Raw genomic sequence first — 17,490 nt, 5'->3', positions numbered from 1 at the left:
TGCTGAATGTGTGCATGTGGTTTTTAAGAGGTTAGAATTTAATCTGCTATGAGAAATTAATTCCCACAAATGATTTGGAAAAGTACTGGCACTTGGTTTCTCCATTGTACCCTGATATTTACTGCTTTCTCGTGTTGAAAAGCTTCAACTATTGAATACAAACTACTACTGAATTGGTTGTACACCATCACTTTGAACTTTATTAATGGGAAAAGAATAACAGCAAAAGAAAGAACAAACTCAGGCTCTTGAGTAAGCAGTCATTTGTTTTCATTTCTTATCATGCTTATTCTCTAATGAATAGAGAATGAGTTTTATTGCACGTTATCTGTATTATTCAAAAGCTGAGATCTTGAGCATTCCTATAAAACGAATTCAAACAGTGTCACGCTGTTCTCGATGAATTGTGCTACTTTTATCATGGAGAAGAATCTGAAAAAAGTGTATACGTAATTCCTATTTCTAGGTCAAGAGCACATACGGTTAAAATATTCTCTTGTCAGTTGGTAAGTATACACATCTTTCAGCCATTTCTCCGTAAAAGTAGGCTAATATCTACTTAAGAAAACTAATTACTACTATTGTGACAGAAATCGGCGATGAGGCTCAACAGCGGTCCTTGGTTTCTCTTGCTCGCTAAGCTCTGAATCTTTATTCCTCCAAGTACATGGGAGCAGCAGTGCCTATTAGAGCCTCCGGGGAAGTGGTCCTCTGGGCAAGGCAGTCTTGAATGTAGGTATGCTAGCTGTGCAGAATGGTTTTTAGAGATGCACACAATATTTATCCACATCTGCATTTTGTTGTTTTCCTGCAACCTGTTTTTTGACAACTTGATAGCATCAAATTTTTCTTTTGGGGTAGTTGTTGGGAGATTCTTACTTTATCTGGCCTTTGTCTGACACTATGGTTTCCTTGCAATGTGCATGTTTTGGTACAAGTTAGGAATTCAAGGCAAATTTATTTTTAACCTGCTTTTTAAATACCTCCTGCCATCTCCCAAGGATATAGATGTATTTAGCACTCTAGTGTTGTTTCTGTGTAGTTGTAAATCAATAGTCTGCCATAAAGAAGGCTGAATCCCTTGAAAGTAAGTGTTTTGTCTTATTTTAATCACACAATTGAGATATTGATGCAGAGCTAAGAATAGGTAATGCTTCCAGTTTAATCTGCTGGGTGGCTAAAAATTACGATGGCTTTTGGCATTTTTCTTGGGTGAATTTGTAGGAGTCAGAGTTAACGCTGACTTGTTTTTCCTTCTGAGACTTGGATTAAAAGGCAAGTGATGCTTTGGTCTTTTAGAATGGCAGTATTGACTGCGAGATAGCTTTTGGTACCAAAAGCTATTATTAAGTCTCCTGTTTGGCATTAATAAAAATCAGCAAATACGGGGTGCAGTTCTTGGGTAAAAAGCGAAGTTTTAAAGCAAATTCTAGACCAGTTTGTAGAATTTCGCTGGGATTTACAGGCTTGTACGTCTGAGAGGTCTGTGAGTGCTATTTATTCTATTGCCATTGCCTTTTAGAATAAAATACGTACTAAAGAGAAGTTATGCTTCAGGTGACAAGGCTTCCCTTAAGATTTTTTCCTCATTTTGCACATTGCAATATGAAACGAGGTGAAACTTTTCGTTATTTCCGCAGGGGGAAAGGAAAAAAGCTATGGGAGCTGGTTATCTCTGTCAGAGCTGACTGATTGCCACCCGTCTGTACTTCTGACCCGTATGGGACTTGGTAGGGGTGCTCCCTTCTGCATTGGGCAGGTGGGGAGATGAGTTCACGTGGAAGCTGCAGCCAGGGGAGAACTCAGGGCTGACACGAGGCAGCAGCGGGCTCCCTTGGGCGCTGTTTGACACCTCCAGCCTGGATGCCCTCAGCATGGCGCCCGCTGCCCATAGCGCGCTGCCTTCGTGCCCTGCTTGGAGAACAAGATGGGTGCCCCCAGCTGCTGCTGGCCCCGTGTGAGGGCCGGGGGTGGCCCTGGGGGTGCTTGGCCCCCGCTGCTGCCCCCCCTGCGGCCGCGGGCAGGGCCCCAGCCCCGGGCCGCCCCCGCCGCCCCCTGCCGGCCGCCCTCCTCATTGCACCTTGTTTGCAAATGACGTCACGCCCCTCCCCGCATGACGTCAGCCCCCCCTCCGGTGATGTCAGCCTCCCCTCCGCCAATCAGCGCGGGGAAGCCGGGAGCGTGACGTGAGCGACCCTAGCAACAGCCCCCTCCGCCGCCGCCCAATTGGAAAATCGCTGGGGGCGGCAAGGAGCCAATGGGAGGCGGCGAGAGGGGAAGGCGGCAGGAGGCAGGTCTCCCTCAGCCTCCCTCCGACAAGATGGCGGCGGGGCTGGCGATGGCGGCCCTAACGGCTTTGTCTGCTTCCAGCGCCTGAGCCCGGGCCCGGCCCGGCCCGGCCGCCCCGAGCAGCGGCGGCGGAGACATGACCGCGGAGCCCATGAGGTAACGGCCGCCCGCCCGCCGCCGCCGCGGCGACAAAAACGGCCGCGAGGGGACCGAGGAGGACGAGGGGGGGAGGAGGAGGGAGGGAGGGGAGGGGACCCGCGCCCCGCTCCCGCCTCACGCGCGGCCCTCGGCGGCGGCGCCACCGCCCGGCCCGGCCCGGGGCTCGGCGGCTCCTCGGCCCGCCTGGGGCGGGGCTGCGCTCGGCACGGCCCGGCCCGGGGCTGGCGGAGGCCGGGCAGGGGGAGGGGATGGCGGCGGGGGGCCGGGGGAGGGGACGGCGGCGGCGGCGGGGAGCGGCCCCTCAGGCGGCGGGGCGCTGCCTCAGGCGGCCCCCCCCGGCCCCAGGGGCTCCCCCCTCACGGCGCCTGCCCCGCTCCCGGGCTCCCCGCGCCGCCGTTGGCGAGGGGCTGCGCGAAGTCCGGCGGCCGCCCGAGCCCCTGTGGGAGGGAGGCGCCATGTTACAGCGGGACGGAGCGCGCTTTGTGTGCCTGAGGGGGCTCCGCGCCTTGCTGACAGCCGCACGCGTGTGCGGAGCGGCCGGGGAGGCACGGGTTTGTACACAGGGCTGTGCACAGGGGGTGCTGCGCTGCGTGTGGCTGCCGTGTGGTAGCGTTAGGGCGAGCATCACGCAGCCCTGGTACGGAAACTCGGGTAAACTTTCCCCTCCCTGTATGTTTGTGCATCCTCGCCCGCCTCGGACCTGAGCAGCTCGCAACCACCGTTTCGTTTCAGCCCAAACTTAGGTGCCAAAACAGTAGTGCTGTGCTCTTGGGTACAACTTGGTTTTACAGCCTTACAACTTCAGAGGACATTATATACGTGGACTTCACAGAAAACGTTTACAAGGCGATCGTCATCGTTGCTGGTGTTGATCACATGCTAGGTGCAATTCACAAGCATTACAAATACGCGTTATGTGGTGCACGACTCCCCAGCAGCTAAGTTTGTTCGGCATGTTGTCTTCATTTTGTAAGACAGGCATTGCCCATCTCTCCCTCTCCTTATTACTCCTCTTCTTACCCTGTGTTCTTAAAGTACTTTGACAGCTTAAACCAGTTTTGTGTTGGATCAATTATTTTATGTGTAGACTGAAATACTGGTTGACGGATTTTGCTTCTTTCATCTCCAGGCCTTGAAAAATCAAGGATAGAGCTTGATTTCTCCGTAGCAAAAAGAACTTGCCTAATTACTGACTGCTTTACAGTCGTAATTAGTGTTGCATGTTCTGAAAAACACTCTTCCATTTGGACCTCTCTGCTTTTTACTTTATCATGGCTGTTGTATTTTTTTCCCATTTTCCCATATTCTGTTTTGTCTTCCTTCTTTATCAACTTCTTGTTCCTGGTCTACATCATGAATGTGTTGTACTTAACTCTTTCCGTGCTCTTAGATTGTCATTGGCACAAGAACTGGCATGAATGCTAAGAGGCTGCTTTATTTTATGCTTCAGTGGAATTAAGAGGATACAGAAGCTCGTACCTTTTCCACTCAATTTTTCAGATGACCTGCAGACAGAAAGGTAAATGGGATCGTTGCAGTGTTTCATTTGTAAACTCAAAGATCAAAAAGTACGTACGAGGTCAATTTGAGATTGAATCTGTCCCACATAGTAAATGGGCCTTGACAAACTACTCCGTAGTAGTCTGGCATCATATTTTTTGGTGCTCCAGAGTTTTTTTTTCTGTTCATGAACTCAGTTCTCAGTCCAAATGTTTTTGGTAATCCTTATCCCACATGGAGCTCATCTTGAAGAGTGTAAAAACAGTTCTGTGTTAGGAAGTAGGCATGATTTTGTCGGATGCCATAGGGTTTGTGAGCCGATGAACACATTGCAAGGGCTTTCTTATTTATGTCAATTCAAGTTCTAATAATACTGGACTTGGAGAGAATGAGAGGGAAAAGAAAAGCACCACGAAGGAGTCCTTGATATGGTAATATCTTGATGGAGAAGCAAAGGTGTTCTTCCTGCCTTTTGTTCACACGCAGACACACACGGATGCACAGACAGACTTCTTTGCTCCCATTTTTAGCAAGGCCTCGCACACGCGCACACACTTTGCTCCCATTTCCAGCGAGACCTGTTGGCCTGGCAGCTGCTGCGTCGGTGTCGACCTGCACGGTGTCCCTGCGTGTTCGTTTCAGCTTCTGTTTAAGAAGTGTGCAGAAACACAGCTAGGGGATTGTTGGTGGAATTGTTTAGAGGATGCGCAGGCAGTAGAGTTTTTGAAAATCTCCCATTACTTCTGGAAGACTTTTCCTGTTTAAAAGTAAAGTAATTGTTCTCTACTAGTTCACTGATTCTGGAGCATTCGAGTTACAATATAGGAAATAACCTTATTTAATTATAAGAACCTAGGAATCTTCTGCATCCAAATGAGAAGTTTGGAATGCTGAAAAACACGATGAGAATTGGAGTAACTGACTAAGAAACATAAAAATTCCTGCTTCTGTAAACGTTGATGAAGATATTTGGACCACAGTTGTATATGAAACTTGATTTTATTTTATTTTTTTAAGAGTGGAGGAATTTTTGTCATAGTAACCTGACCTGTTCCTACCATTTTGGAGATCATGCTGTATAAGCACAACAATAGAAAAAGAAGAAATTTTGGATCTTACTCTCGCTTGGACTGTCGAGGAGGCAGCGTAGTGATACCAAGTAATAAGCTGGTAAAATAAACTTCATGGCAACTTTTTTTATGCCTCGGGCTTTCCAACTTGCAGCTTTTAAGTTTTTGGGTCACTTGAATGTCTTTGTCCCAAGTGCCTGTCACTACAGGTTGTATGAGGCGTGCTGCTGAATGCCACAGTAATCTAACAGGAAGTAAGTCCGGAGTAATCGTCCTCCTTCTCTGAAGGTGCATGGAAGCTAGCAGTCTTCCACACAGCCCTGTGAAATGGGCGTAAGCAGATCCGTTGCTCTTCAAGAATCAAAACATTAGGCTGGCTGTCATCTTCTCTCCGAGATGCCCCTCAGCCAATGCGTTCACACTGCTGAAGTGAAATTGAAATCCCTCTGAAGGAGAATCCTCCTGCAGGGGCCGTGTTGTTTCTGTTTCAGCATAGCTCCATCTCGTAGGGTTTTGTGAACTTTATCTTGTGGTCTCTGTAGGGGTTGACTGAAGGTACCTTAATTCTTTGTGGAATAATTTGCCGTGGTACAGGGATACCTTGACACTGTTGTAACATGAAATTCCCATTTTCATTACAGACGAGGATAAGATTCCACGTGCACTCGCGGCCTCTGCCAGAAGGGAGGAAGAGCTGGTGCTTTTGGCTTGCGTGTAACCCGCCAAAAAGAAAATGTCAAAACATAAAATAATACAAACGTGTTGTGTTCTCCAGAAAAAAAAAAGCCTGTGACAAATGCTGGGATCACTAGATATGCCTTGTATGAACAGGGAAGCCTAGGGATAGTGCTGAACCTCAGGAAATCATGTTTCGTATCACTGGAGTTGGTGCCCGTAGGTGGTGTGGAAGTACGAGTTGGTTCATGGATAGGTCACTGCACGTTGTTCTGGTGGTGAGTCAGGAGGGAAAAGATGAAATTGACAAAAAGTCAGTGGCGAATGTCATAGAAGGTTTTATATTGACTTCCAGAGATGGTAGGTAAAGCTCTCTAATTTACTAAAGAGAGAGTACTAAGCTGTCATAATTAGTTATAACAACTAGCCCCAGGCAGTTGTCGTGCAAGATGGATGACGGATTGATGGATGTTGTTTTTTAATTATTATTTTTAAAGAAAAGGAGTGAAACTGAAAATCAAGACCTTGATTTCCCCGGTTGTTGCCAGGTGTCAACTTCAGTGCAGTTTAGGCAGTTCATTTGTCTGAAAGCTGCACAGTTGTAGGAATTTGTCTCAACACACCCAGCAGTAGAAGTCTTGTTGGGTGGATAAAATCGGTCATGTAAAGCGAAACAAAAACTTTGGCAATAAATTTGGCATTGTTAGTGGGGCAAACTGAGATGACTGTTACCTTGGAAAATGAAAAGCTTGCATTTCAGGAAGATGATAACCCTTAAAACCTGATAACAAACCCGATGGGGAGTATCTGGAAGACTTTAAGGAACATGCTTTACTTCTTATAGTTTGTAATGAATAAGGTCTCGTTGAGAGTCTTTGACAAATTCCAGAAAATGGAAGACAACTGAAACAAAGGAGAAGGCAATTCTAGAATTAGAGGGACGTGATGTCATGGGATGGAGCCCTTCTTCTCCTTTAAATGAAACATACTTCCACTTTTTAAGCAGTATTTTTTCTTGTAGGTTAAATATATGCTAGCTTCAGCTTCCTTTCCTGAATTAATGTATGAAGGTACTCAGTTTGCCATGATTTTTGTCTCATAAAGATGAAAACACAGTATTTAGGTTTTCAAAGGGTTGACTTCAGTCAGTGGTTTTAAGTTGGCAGACTGTTTTGCCATGGAAGTTAGAGACTTCCATATAGCAGTCAAGCCCACTAACAAAGGAGGTGTGTGTGTGTGTATTTAAAAAAAACAAACTGCACTTCTCACTGAAGCGTGGTAACTCAGCCAAATCATGTTAGGGTTGTTTGGGTACCGTCTAAAGAAAAAGAAATTGTGTAATTTTCCTTGAATGTGATAAAGGGTCTCTTAGTGACTTCGAACCATTCCCCTTGTGTGTCTGGAGAGAACTAATTCTGTTTACTTGTCTGAGCCTGTTGTGCTGTGCTGACACTCCAGAGTTATTTCATCCACATCATCAAGTGTCTTGAACTCTGCTAGGTATCACTTGATTAAGCCCCTGTGGATCAGAGTCAGTTCTAACCCAAATAAGAGGGAACCTGCGTTAATGAAGCCTTCAGAACAGAAGCTGTGTGTTCAGTGACGTGCTGGTGGCCGCCTCTCCTCTCAGTCAGAGCTGCAGTGTGCAGCTATCTCCAGGCTGTGTTCGATCCAGTAAGTGCAGCGTGGCACGGGTCTGTCTGACTGCAGGGGAACTCGTTTGCCATGAGAAAGGTCAGACACTGGAATTGGTTATCGAGAGGTTGTGCAGTTTCCACCTGGAGGTGTCCAGAGCCCGGCGGGACGTGTTTGTGGGCAGCCTGCTGGCGGGGCGTGGGGCTAGCAGATCTCCAGAGCTCCCTCCCAGCCTAGAGGTTGCTGTGCTCCTTTGTCTCCCTTACCTGAGCAGCTCCAGCCTAGCACGGCAGCTCAAGTTCATGTACTGCTGCCACTGAAGTTCATAAATCTCAGTTGCCTGCGCTTGCAGAGACGTTTGTACAATGAGCGGTGATTAGGGAAATGAATTCAGCAGAAGGAACAGCTACTTCTAATCTGGATTGGTTTCAGCACGTGGATCACCCCGATTGTTGTGCTGCAGTGGAGGGGGAAGGAGAGAAGTGAGCGTGGCACCAGGCGTTTGTGGGCAGGCGCTGAGGGTTTGTGTCCTTGGGCAGTGGGGCTGGGTCATGTCAGCCCGAACACACAGCGAGAACCCTGGCTGTGAAGCTGCACTCATTTTGGTGTGGCTGGTGTATCGATACAAGTGTTTTGCAAAATAGTCATCTGATTTAAGCTATGCTGTATCATTTTGCTTTGCTCTTGGAAAACCATTGCTGAGTTTAAAAACAACACCACAAAACCCAATAAAAGCTAATAGTGCTTTATGGCCCTGCCCTTGTAAAACACATGCTTGTGTTCAAGTGATATAAGAGGCTGTTTTATTTTCTGGTTATGTATTTTCTCTGAGAGAAGTAGGCTTTTTTTTTTTTTATGGCACTTCAGGTGTGTTCACTCCTTTTCTGATTAGGGAGCAGCTTCTTTTGTAGATTTTTATCATCTTTCTCCTTCTCCAGCAGTTTTGAGCCATTTCATTCCTGTGTATTCAGCCACAATGGTGATGCGCTTTTGTTTGAAACTGCTGTACAGCCTCTGCCCTTGTAACTGAAATCATGGTGTTGGGGCAAGTCTAACACCTCTCCTTTCCTTCAGGAAAATCTTTTCTGAAGGTCTGCAGGTGACAGAATGGTGGCCTGATTACATTCAGAATTAGGCAGTAGGACAGCAAATGACACTTTTTAGGGGGGGAAAGGGATACCTCCTAACAGTTTAGGATCTGGATGTTCAATTAAATGCATCGATTTCAGCTTTCTTTATGGTAAAGCAGATATTTTTAAAGGTGACCCTGTTAGTAATGCTTTAGAATTAGGAAAGGTTAGGAAAAATGGTTTCTGGTCTCCTTGAGAGCCTTAGATGCATCTCCACTAGCATTTGACATCAGAGGTGCCTTCAGTTGCGTTGGGACAGCAGCACCAAACCTTACTGTGTCCTAACATGCAGTCTGTTTTGCCTTTTCTCTTGCCATTGTCTTAATTAAAACATGCAGACTTCTGCTGTGGGTTGTGTAGTTGTCCTTCACAGACGGTACTGTTTGAAGGAGAGGATGCTAGTCTGCAGTTCAGGGGTTTGAAAGAACATCTGGTTTTAATTTTCTGTATTTTTTAAGGATTGTTTAGTTTTGTCCGCTTAATAGTTGTTGCTCTGCAGCATTTCCTTTCAGCTTCCAAAGTGAAAAGTAATTGGGTTTTCACTTGAAGCAACTGTAAAGATGGATTAAAAAACTTGTGCCCTTGAACTACTTTTAGGGTGTAAACAAAGATTTCAGACGAGTGCTGAGTTTAAGGCAGTTGAGAACCCTCAAAGGAAAAAATCTGCAAGACGTATTTGTAAACAAACTGAGATGGATACAAAGCTGGGAAGGCTCCTGGACCGCTGACTGCCAGAGCCATTTGAAATTCAGATGAGCAGCACTTAGGCTAAAAGTTGGTGGGATGCTGTGGAAGAATGGGGAATTCGTTTGTTGAAAGGAAAATATTTTTAAAACATTCTTCTGGATCTTGACGGTAGATGGGGCATTCCCCACCTCTGCTTTCAGGGTGCCTGAGGAGAGCAGGCAGAAAACGAATGCACTAACAAGTTGTGTGATGGGGTAAGCGCAGGGGGACGGCGGGTGACAGCCACATGGAATCGGGTGTGTGTCTTGGTTAGCTTAACGAGGATACCACACTTCCACCTCTTCCCCATGCCCCCACCTCCTTGTTCTTCTCTGCTCTTCGGCTCATTTGGAGCATCATTCAGCCTCCTGCATGGTTTGCCTGACGCAGACTTTGTTCTCCCACTCAGGGCCAGGCCTGTGCTGGTTAAGCATCCAGCACCCGCTCGGAGCTTAGGTAAGAAAGTGTGCTCTTGCACGGTAACTTCTCAAGGTCACAAATCCGGTTCATGGCCAAACCAATAATAGTAGGACACCTCTCCTTTCGTTCCTGTTCTAATTAGGCTGAGCAGTGTTGAAATAGCTCTAGAGTGGTGGTGAAGCTGTTTCTTTATGTGTGAGCCTGGAAGCTCGAGGAAATAGCGTAGGCACAGTTGATTCACGGTAGAGGGAGACTGCTCCCCTTAGTGCTCCTGAGCTGCTTTGAAGTTTTTAGGCTCCTCTGTATTTTTTTAGTACCCATTTTAACTGTTGGGATGAATCTATTGTGTCAATTTATGATAATAGATTACAAGGAATAAGGATTTTGTGCGAAAGCATTGCCCTAAATCACAATTTCTTTGTGTAGAAGTATATTAAGTGTAAGGCCTTTACTTAAATTTGACCTATTACTGCTAATACAGGCTTATGGTACAAAATGCTGAATAATCTAGAGGAAAAGCAAGCTGAGGAGGCTTCTTAGTATTAGTTCGTAGATTTTTTGGTGTGTCAGCACGAATGTTTTTGCTCGGAAAACAATACTTGTAGGCTAGTTAGGATAAGAGACAATAGCTGGCTGCTGATCATGTTCCAAGTTGGTCATGAAGATGCACGCACAGTGTTCCGAGTGTTTTATGTTGAGAAAAATAGTATAACTTGGCTATAGTTCTCATTTTCTAAGATGTTATTACCAAAACAAGTTATTTATAAACTAAAAGAGCACATGCTTTATAAACTATATTCCACATGTTTTTTTTTTTTATTAGTGCCAAGGACTAACTTTGTGTTGCCTTTCTTTATATGCATTAATTCTTCACCTAGAAAGAAAATAAAATTTCTTTACATGCTTCTACTGTCAAATAATCCTGAGCAACTCTTCCATTTTTTAAAACTTCCTGTGGACAAATCACCATTTAAGCTCCTTTCTGAAGAGCATGCAGTCTCTGAAAGCTGAAGTGTGCGTACCACTGTCATCTTCTGCAGTGTTTTCCAGGTGTGCCCTCCATCTGTGACAAGAAGGGAAGCACAGGTCCCAGGGCTGGCAGTTGCATAGCAGCATCAATCTGGTAGTAAGAGCCGAAGACTTTTAGACAGACGGAGAGACCAATTTTAAGATGCACTTAAGAATAACCCAGGCTTTGGTACTGTCTTCCAGAGTTGCTTGAGCGATTGATGGCATGTGGTCCAAAATCACAGTCTCAAAAGAAAACTGTCCTCATTCACAAAAATCTTCTCATGACAAAATGCAATTTTGTTTTGAGTCCTTCAGAAAATCATTTTAAACGATTTTTTTTTAAAGATGGATGCCTAATGCTGTTGTACAAACAGTTACTTTTCACTGTTTTAAGTAGTTACTTGAATTAATATGATGATGCCCTCTACATGTTGCTCAAGGGATCTCTCACCTGCATGCTTATTTTTTATGAAATGGGTGATTTTCCGTAGCAGTAGGAGTTAATTTGAGAGTCAGGAGTTAATAAATTTATTGATGGGTTCAGAAAAACAGTAGAGATGCTAAAGGTGAGAGGATTGAGTTTCTGATAAATATTCAAAAGATCCCACAAACTGTAGAACGGCGACAGAAAATCTTATTTCCTCGTACTATCAGAAGACTGTTTTGGAAATAATGAGGAGATTAGAAAACAGTGAAGAGAAGCCTCTGTCCTTTAACTGGGTTAACTTATGAAGCAGATAGTGCAGCTCAGCAGTTTGGGAAGCCGTATCTAATAGCAGATAAGGGATGATGACTCAGACATATCGGCTGGCAGATTTCGGAGAATTGATAGCGGCTGGGAGGGAAGCAGAGCCAAGCAGCCGAGAGTGGTGACTTCTGATAGCGGTGGTCTGGGGGCTGGCTGTCCTTGGCCCTGCTCTGGGACTTGCTGTTAGAAAAACAGACTTGTCTCGGGAGGTTGTAGAAGCTGTGGGTGGAAAAAAAGTCTGAAATAAGCACCATGAAATGTGAGGGAATAAAGTGCTCATCATGAGGAAACATAGGGGAAAAGTGGGGCCTTTTTACTACAAATAATTTACTACAAATACTACTCTTACTCTCTACTGAGTAGAGATACGTGGCTACTGGTTCCTGGTATCTGAAACTGCCTTGTGAGCATTCCCAGGGTAGTAGACTGTATAAATTAATTACGAATACTGGTACACAAAGATCATGGCATGATCTGATCGTACCTGGTTGGTTTTCAGCAGAACTAGTATAGGATACAGTGTGTGTGTGTAAATGTGTGAGGTTGATTTATTATAAGGTTTGTGTAAGCATGTAGATTCGTCACACTTAGTGTACCTGTTATTTACATTGTAGATTAAAAAAAAAAAAAAAGCTGTTATTTGTAGAGTTTTATATCCCCGGAGATTATTACTTTTTAAATAATGAAGTCAACATTTTATTTTTTTTTTTACCTGTTCAGCTTCGTACTGCCTTAGATTCTCCTTACAAAGTAGAATCTTAAATTAGTTTTTCCACTATGTTCACGTCACAGTAGCATTGCAACTCAGATTTCCTTGAATTTTTTAAGTCACTTTTGTCTAGCTTAAAACAGTTTAAAATATATTTCTTGTTTCTGTTAACACGTCCTTAGTACTTTGTCAAAAAGGCTGCACCTATGTGTTTGTGTGGTGGTGTTTTTTTTTAAACACAATGTTTAATAAAACTACGTCTTTTTAAAATTTTCTTTGATATTCCCCTTGTGGAACCAAATGTTTGGGTGATAATTGTGTTTCTCCTGTAGGTATGTATTAATCGGGACTTCCCTTTTCTTCTTTCAGGCTTGCTGACTAGCGTAAGATCTGTAGCTAACTTCAAGTTCTACTTGTGTTTTGACAGTGAAAGCAAGTTGAATACATTGGTGCAGAAACTCCATGACTTCTTGGCTCACTCATCGGAAGAATCTGAGGACGCAAATTCTCCTCCAGCGTTATCTAAAAACAAAACCATAGGTAAAAAGACACTTTTGTTTTCAGTTTGAACATACACATGATTCTGAAGTCAAAGAGCTTTGTGTTGTGATTTCATTATATCACACTTTCCTGGGGCAATTATGCCAAGTCCTAATGTGATTTAATGAAGTGGCGACATCTTGATAAATACGTCTAGCCTTTGATGCAATATTTCTTTCAGTTATGAATGTTTTCTCACTGTGAATAGAGCTGATACTGGTGGTGTATTCTACCTTCTGTGAAACCTGAGAAAGCAAACATGCATGTGTTTGCTGTGGTAGGGATTCCATGGTCAGTTTTCCTCAAGGTTTAAGGGCAGTATTTTATTTCTTCTGCTTAAGTAAAGCTTTTGCCATCCATCTAGTTGAGGAAGAAGTTCTTAAGGTTATGCTTCTGTAATTACTTAAAAACTACTTTTACATTTAGTCTGGAAGCATTAGAAAACAAACAAACAAAACCAACAGAGTGCTGTAGTATGTCAGATTTGGTGTTAGAAATTTTTACTTCCTAGTTGGAAATCAGTAACAAATTGTAAACGTTTTATTTTAGTTACAGTCATTAAAAAAAAAAAAGTGAAACTATTTCATAACAGTACCAAGTACAGTTTGTTTCCAAATTTAACTGGGACTGGGTACAGGTATACACCTTTTCAGACTCTGCTGTTCCATGAGCTAAAAGTTGTGCTGAAATGATAGGGCACAGGAGAATGCGAGTGTGTTGGCCGTGCTGTGGAGTTTATTTTCAAACTGTTGTCACAAGTAATAAACCCGTGTGTGCGGCTTTTCATTCAGTGTTTCATCTTGAGAGTCTACTGCCATGTGGTGCTATCTGCCTTGTGTCAACGTCCGATTAAATGTTAACACTGGAGAAAGTGTCCCACGAATAACTTCTTAAACAGAATAATAAATTAAACTGGCGGAGATGTACATATTTCCAAGTGAGATTTAGCTGTGGAGCATACTGTTTTGAAAGAAATCTTCTGCCTTTATCCACTGTGGTTATGAAGTAAAATTTGGATACTTGCCTCAAAATACACATTTACTTTGAGACAGAGGTACGCTGACTAATTAAAAGCAGACATGCTTCAGTGTTGTTTTTGAGATTTTATTCTTTAAAAAGAGAACATATTAAAGTTGAAAAGTCAAGAATTAAATATTAGGAAATGCCAGAATTAACTGTGCAAAGTTACTTCCCCTCCCAGCTTTCTGTGCGTAATTTTAATGTCTCTAGGAACTACACTATATATATATATATATGTTTTACCACAGAATGCCTATCCCGTGTAAATACTGGACAAGACTGGGGCCAGATCAGTTGTTTATAGTCAGGGATCTCATAGTGTTCCAGAATTTGGAGGATATATGACTTATTAACTGGGGTGTTGTAAGGAGAGAGGTGATGATAAAGATGAAGATGGTTAGCTGTGGCTCGAGGAAGCTGGAGCACGTCCTTGCCACGCACACAGGTCAATTGAACACAGCTCAATTGAAATATGAAACGGTTGCTCGTTGAGCACTTGATCTTGTGCACTGCTGTGGAGTTAACTGTACTGTGATGCTTAGGTTGTAGGAGCGATAAGTGAAATTACACTGATAAGACCCTGATTCTGGCTTTTCTTAATTTTTGAGCACTTGATTTTACAGCCTTAATAATGTTTCTTTATCCTCTCTGCATTCGAATCGGATGTCTCCCTCTACATTGCGTGGGTGCCAGCAGGAGGATCACTGAGAGCGTAGGAGAGACTGACTTCCTGCTCTTGTTTCAAGTGACCGGCCCTGGAGCAGCAGTCACAGGGGAAATCCTGTGCTCCCCTAGCCCTGGAGTGGATGGAGCATGTGCAGTTTGGTCAGCGCTAGGAGCTGGGAGGGGATGCAGCATGCTCGGTCATAATGCGGGGATGGCGCATGTAGAAGCTGAGATGAGGGAGCATGTTCAGTTGCTTTCGGGAACAGCGCATGGGCAGCCAGAAGGCAGAATCCGCAGGCTTTATCTACCAGAATCGAAGAAACCTGTACTAAGCATATACAAACTGGGTTATCTTCAATAGATTTAGTACTTGGGCAAAACTGGTCAAAAGTAGAAGTGAGGCAGGGTCCCATCTCCAAAGGAAATGGAACCCTTCTGCCAGATTTCAGGTTCTCCCCTCAAAATGGGGGAAAGCCACTACTATTCCGTACAGGAGATTTTATGTATTGAAAGGGGGTGGGGGCAGAAGCTTTGTTTATCTGTTTTGATTCCCCTCTCCAGCTTTGCATGCAGAAATGGCCGGATAATTTAGGCTAAATTGTTTGGGTACATTTTAGCCAAAGTCAAATACTCAGCATGCAATTTTCTATTTATTTATTTAATATAAAATACTATAGTTTTAGTTTTCCCCCAAGAGTAAAGGATCAGGAAATAGTAAGTTGCAATACCAGCAGTCTCATTCTATTATCACAAAAGGTAACGATACTCATCCTTTTAATACACTATCACTATATTTGCATGTTTTTTAGTAGTGCATCTATTAAAATAGTGCTATTGCTATGTTTTTGAGCAACTGTGTATGAGTATCGTTAAATCACTGAACTCCCCTCCATCACCAGGACGGGTGCATGGAACAGGTAGTCATAAGTTACCTGTCTTTAGGTTTTATATTCCACAGGTACTAAGATCAAGAAATGAGAATTCTCTATCATACACTGATTTTTGTGTGCAGTTCCATGATCCTAGAGTTAAAATGGTGTTTTTAATGTCAAAACATGTAAGAAAAATACTTAGAGTTTTTTTTTTTTTTTTTTTTAAATACACTGACTCTATTATCCTTGCATATACAGCTGCACTCTCATTTCTTCAGCAATGGGAAGGCTCTCTTTCAGCCCAGCAGCAACTTAAAAAACTGAAAGTAATTCTGTATGGTTTCTGTGAGATTTATGCCATGCAGTCAGCTGTGTTTTGCTGTTGTGCAAAGTTCTGTGAAAGTTACACAGTCATCTGTATTTACACCGATGAAATATAAACAATGCTATGAGATGCAATGTGAAGAACTGCTAATATTTCTTGCGTTTCAGTGGATTTCTTTCCTTTATCTCTGTAGGTAAAAGTAGAGAACCTGAGAGTAGTCCAACATCAATGGAGAACAACAGAGAAGAGGTAGGAATAAAAATGGTTTTGAATTTCAGTTGTATGACTAGTACAGAATGAATGGTGTGGGTGTGTAGGGAACAGAGTTCACTTGGTTGCTGTTTACAATAAATGCTTAAAGAACCGTTGTCAGAATCGTATGCAGAAAACATTCTGTCTGCTGAATAGAAACTTTAGTTGTAAAATATTATAGAATGGGTTCAAAAGTAAATTTAAAATTCTGAATGATGATGTGATTTAGGCATATGCAAGCCATCTTGCTTCTCCCTCATCCCCTTCTTTAAATTATTGAAATACACAGGTTTACTTGGATGATTTCTCTGTTTTTTTCTGATGTACAATAATTCCTGGGTAAAATGTCTCTAATGCACTTCAGAGAGTTAACTTATGCTTACCTAAAGTGTGCAACTGCATTTTTGCTAGGAAACACAGTGTTGTTAATTTATTCAGACTGAGTGTATTGCAAAGTGACTTCTTTTTAAAGAAATACAGTTATTATTTTTCTCCTTAATTCTGTTCTTTGATTTGCTTGTAAACAGGCTCCTATTTAATTTTTGCTTAAAAGAATTGGTCTCCCTTGTTTACACTCGCACCATATTACTGAGATAACAATAGATGCTCACAGAGCTGTGTAAGCTACTGCAGCACTGAGGTGCTGTGAGGAATCCCAGTGACTTTTATAAAAAGTGAAAGTGTGCAGCAGTACAGAGACAGAGAGGTGTGTGTGCTCAGTGTTGTTTTACACTGTGAGGTGAGTTAGACCATTCTTCTGTGCACTAATCGCGGAAGAGTTACCGTTGCGGCGAAGATGCACAGACTCAGAGGCCCCAGACCTGTTTGTGATTCCGAATGGTCATTTATCTGACCTGTTCTTTTCCCTGCTCCAGAAAGCTGAGAACTTACAGCACATTGGTGGGAGCTGACAATTACAAGGGCAAAATTCCCTCAGTTTCATGGAGAGAGTGCTTGAGATGTGCAGTTTATTTCTGTGAATGTCTCAATTTAATTTACAGCAGCACTCTCTCTTAATTTCTCTCAAGATAGATGGTTAGTGAGGTTTGTGGGCATTAGATTAGTGACTTAGAGTTTGGTGACATCTATTTTAAAACATGTTTGTAAAGGAATTACGACTCCTTGGAGTCTTAAGTCTGCTTAAACTAAATCTGTGGGTTTTGGTTAACTGAACTGGCTTGACTATTGAAATTGTGTCACTTCTTATTATTGCTTCTGTTGATTTATTTTATTTTGTAAGAGCCGGAGACTTCTGAGATGTTTTGGTGGTGTTTGAGTTAATGTAGGAAGCTTGTTCTGTTGACAGGTGTCATGGTCACAATGCAGTGACTTTTTTTTTTTCTTCTTTTTAGGGCAGCAGCTCTTCAGAAAGAATGAAGTCCTTAGGATCATCACGTTCAAAAAGGTTGGTTCGGAAAAGAAAAGGAAATAAATTACTTTTAGTCCTATGGAAGTATTGCCAAGTCTTTGTACTATACCAGATGCTTTTGGTGTATACCACTTTAGGTCCACTAAGTTAACAGAGTTCTGGTAAAACAAATGCCTTGTAGCACATTTACAATTCCAATAGTCTTTCAAGGTCAAGAAGCTAAGATCATAAAGCTATTTTTTTTATTTATTTATAATGAGATGACAAGATTATCCTGCAGCTTCGGGCTCTTTGGGACAAAGGTGCTTATACAATTACTTTACTCTTGCTCTTTCAACACATGGGATTCTCCCAAAAAAGTAAGCTAGGGCATA

General features: G+C 43.0%; 1 protein-coding gene across 7 annotated transcripts in view; it reads left to right on the top strand.

The window, feature by feature from the left end:
- The first annotated feature begins 2,268 nt into the window (after window positions 1-2,268).
- Window positions 2,269-17,490, top strand: part of ATRX (ATRX chromatin remodeler) — an 85,088-nt gene continuing 69,866 nt past the window's right edge. For 3 of the 7 annotated variants that reach the window (XM_082770734.1, XM_082770733.1, XM_082770736.1), the window contains exons 1-4: window positions 11,601-11,622; window positions 12,442-12,612; window positions 15,689-15,744; window positions 17,100-17,152. In XM_082770734.1, coding sequence (XP_082626860.1) covers window positions 11,616-11,622; window positions 12,442-12,612; window positions 15,689-15,744; window positions 17,100-17,152 — 287 coding nt within the window. In that variant the 5' untranslated portion in view covers window positions 11,601-11,615. Of the gene's footprint in view, window positions 2,446-11,534; window positions 11,623-12,441; window positions 12,613-14,325; window positions 14,458-14,873; window positions 15,055-15,688; window positions 15,745-17,099; window positions 17,153-17,490 lie in introns of those variants that run through there. The other 4 variants (XM_082770738.1, XM_082770737.1, XM_082770735.1 and 1 more) reach the window with 4 other exon arrangements.

This window comes from Aythya marila (genome assembly GCF_965140915.1).
Source record: "Aythya marila genome assembly, chromosome: 13".
Classification (NCBI taxonomy): Eukaryota; Metazoa; Chordata; class Aves; order Anseriformes; family Anatidae; genus Aythya; species Aythya marila.
Note: the sequence above shows the minus strand (reverse complement) of the source record. Positions and strands in the feature narration are given on the sequence as shown.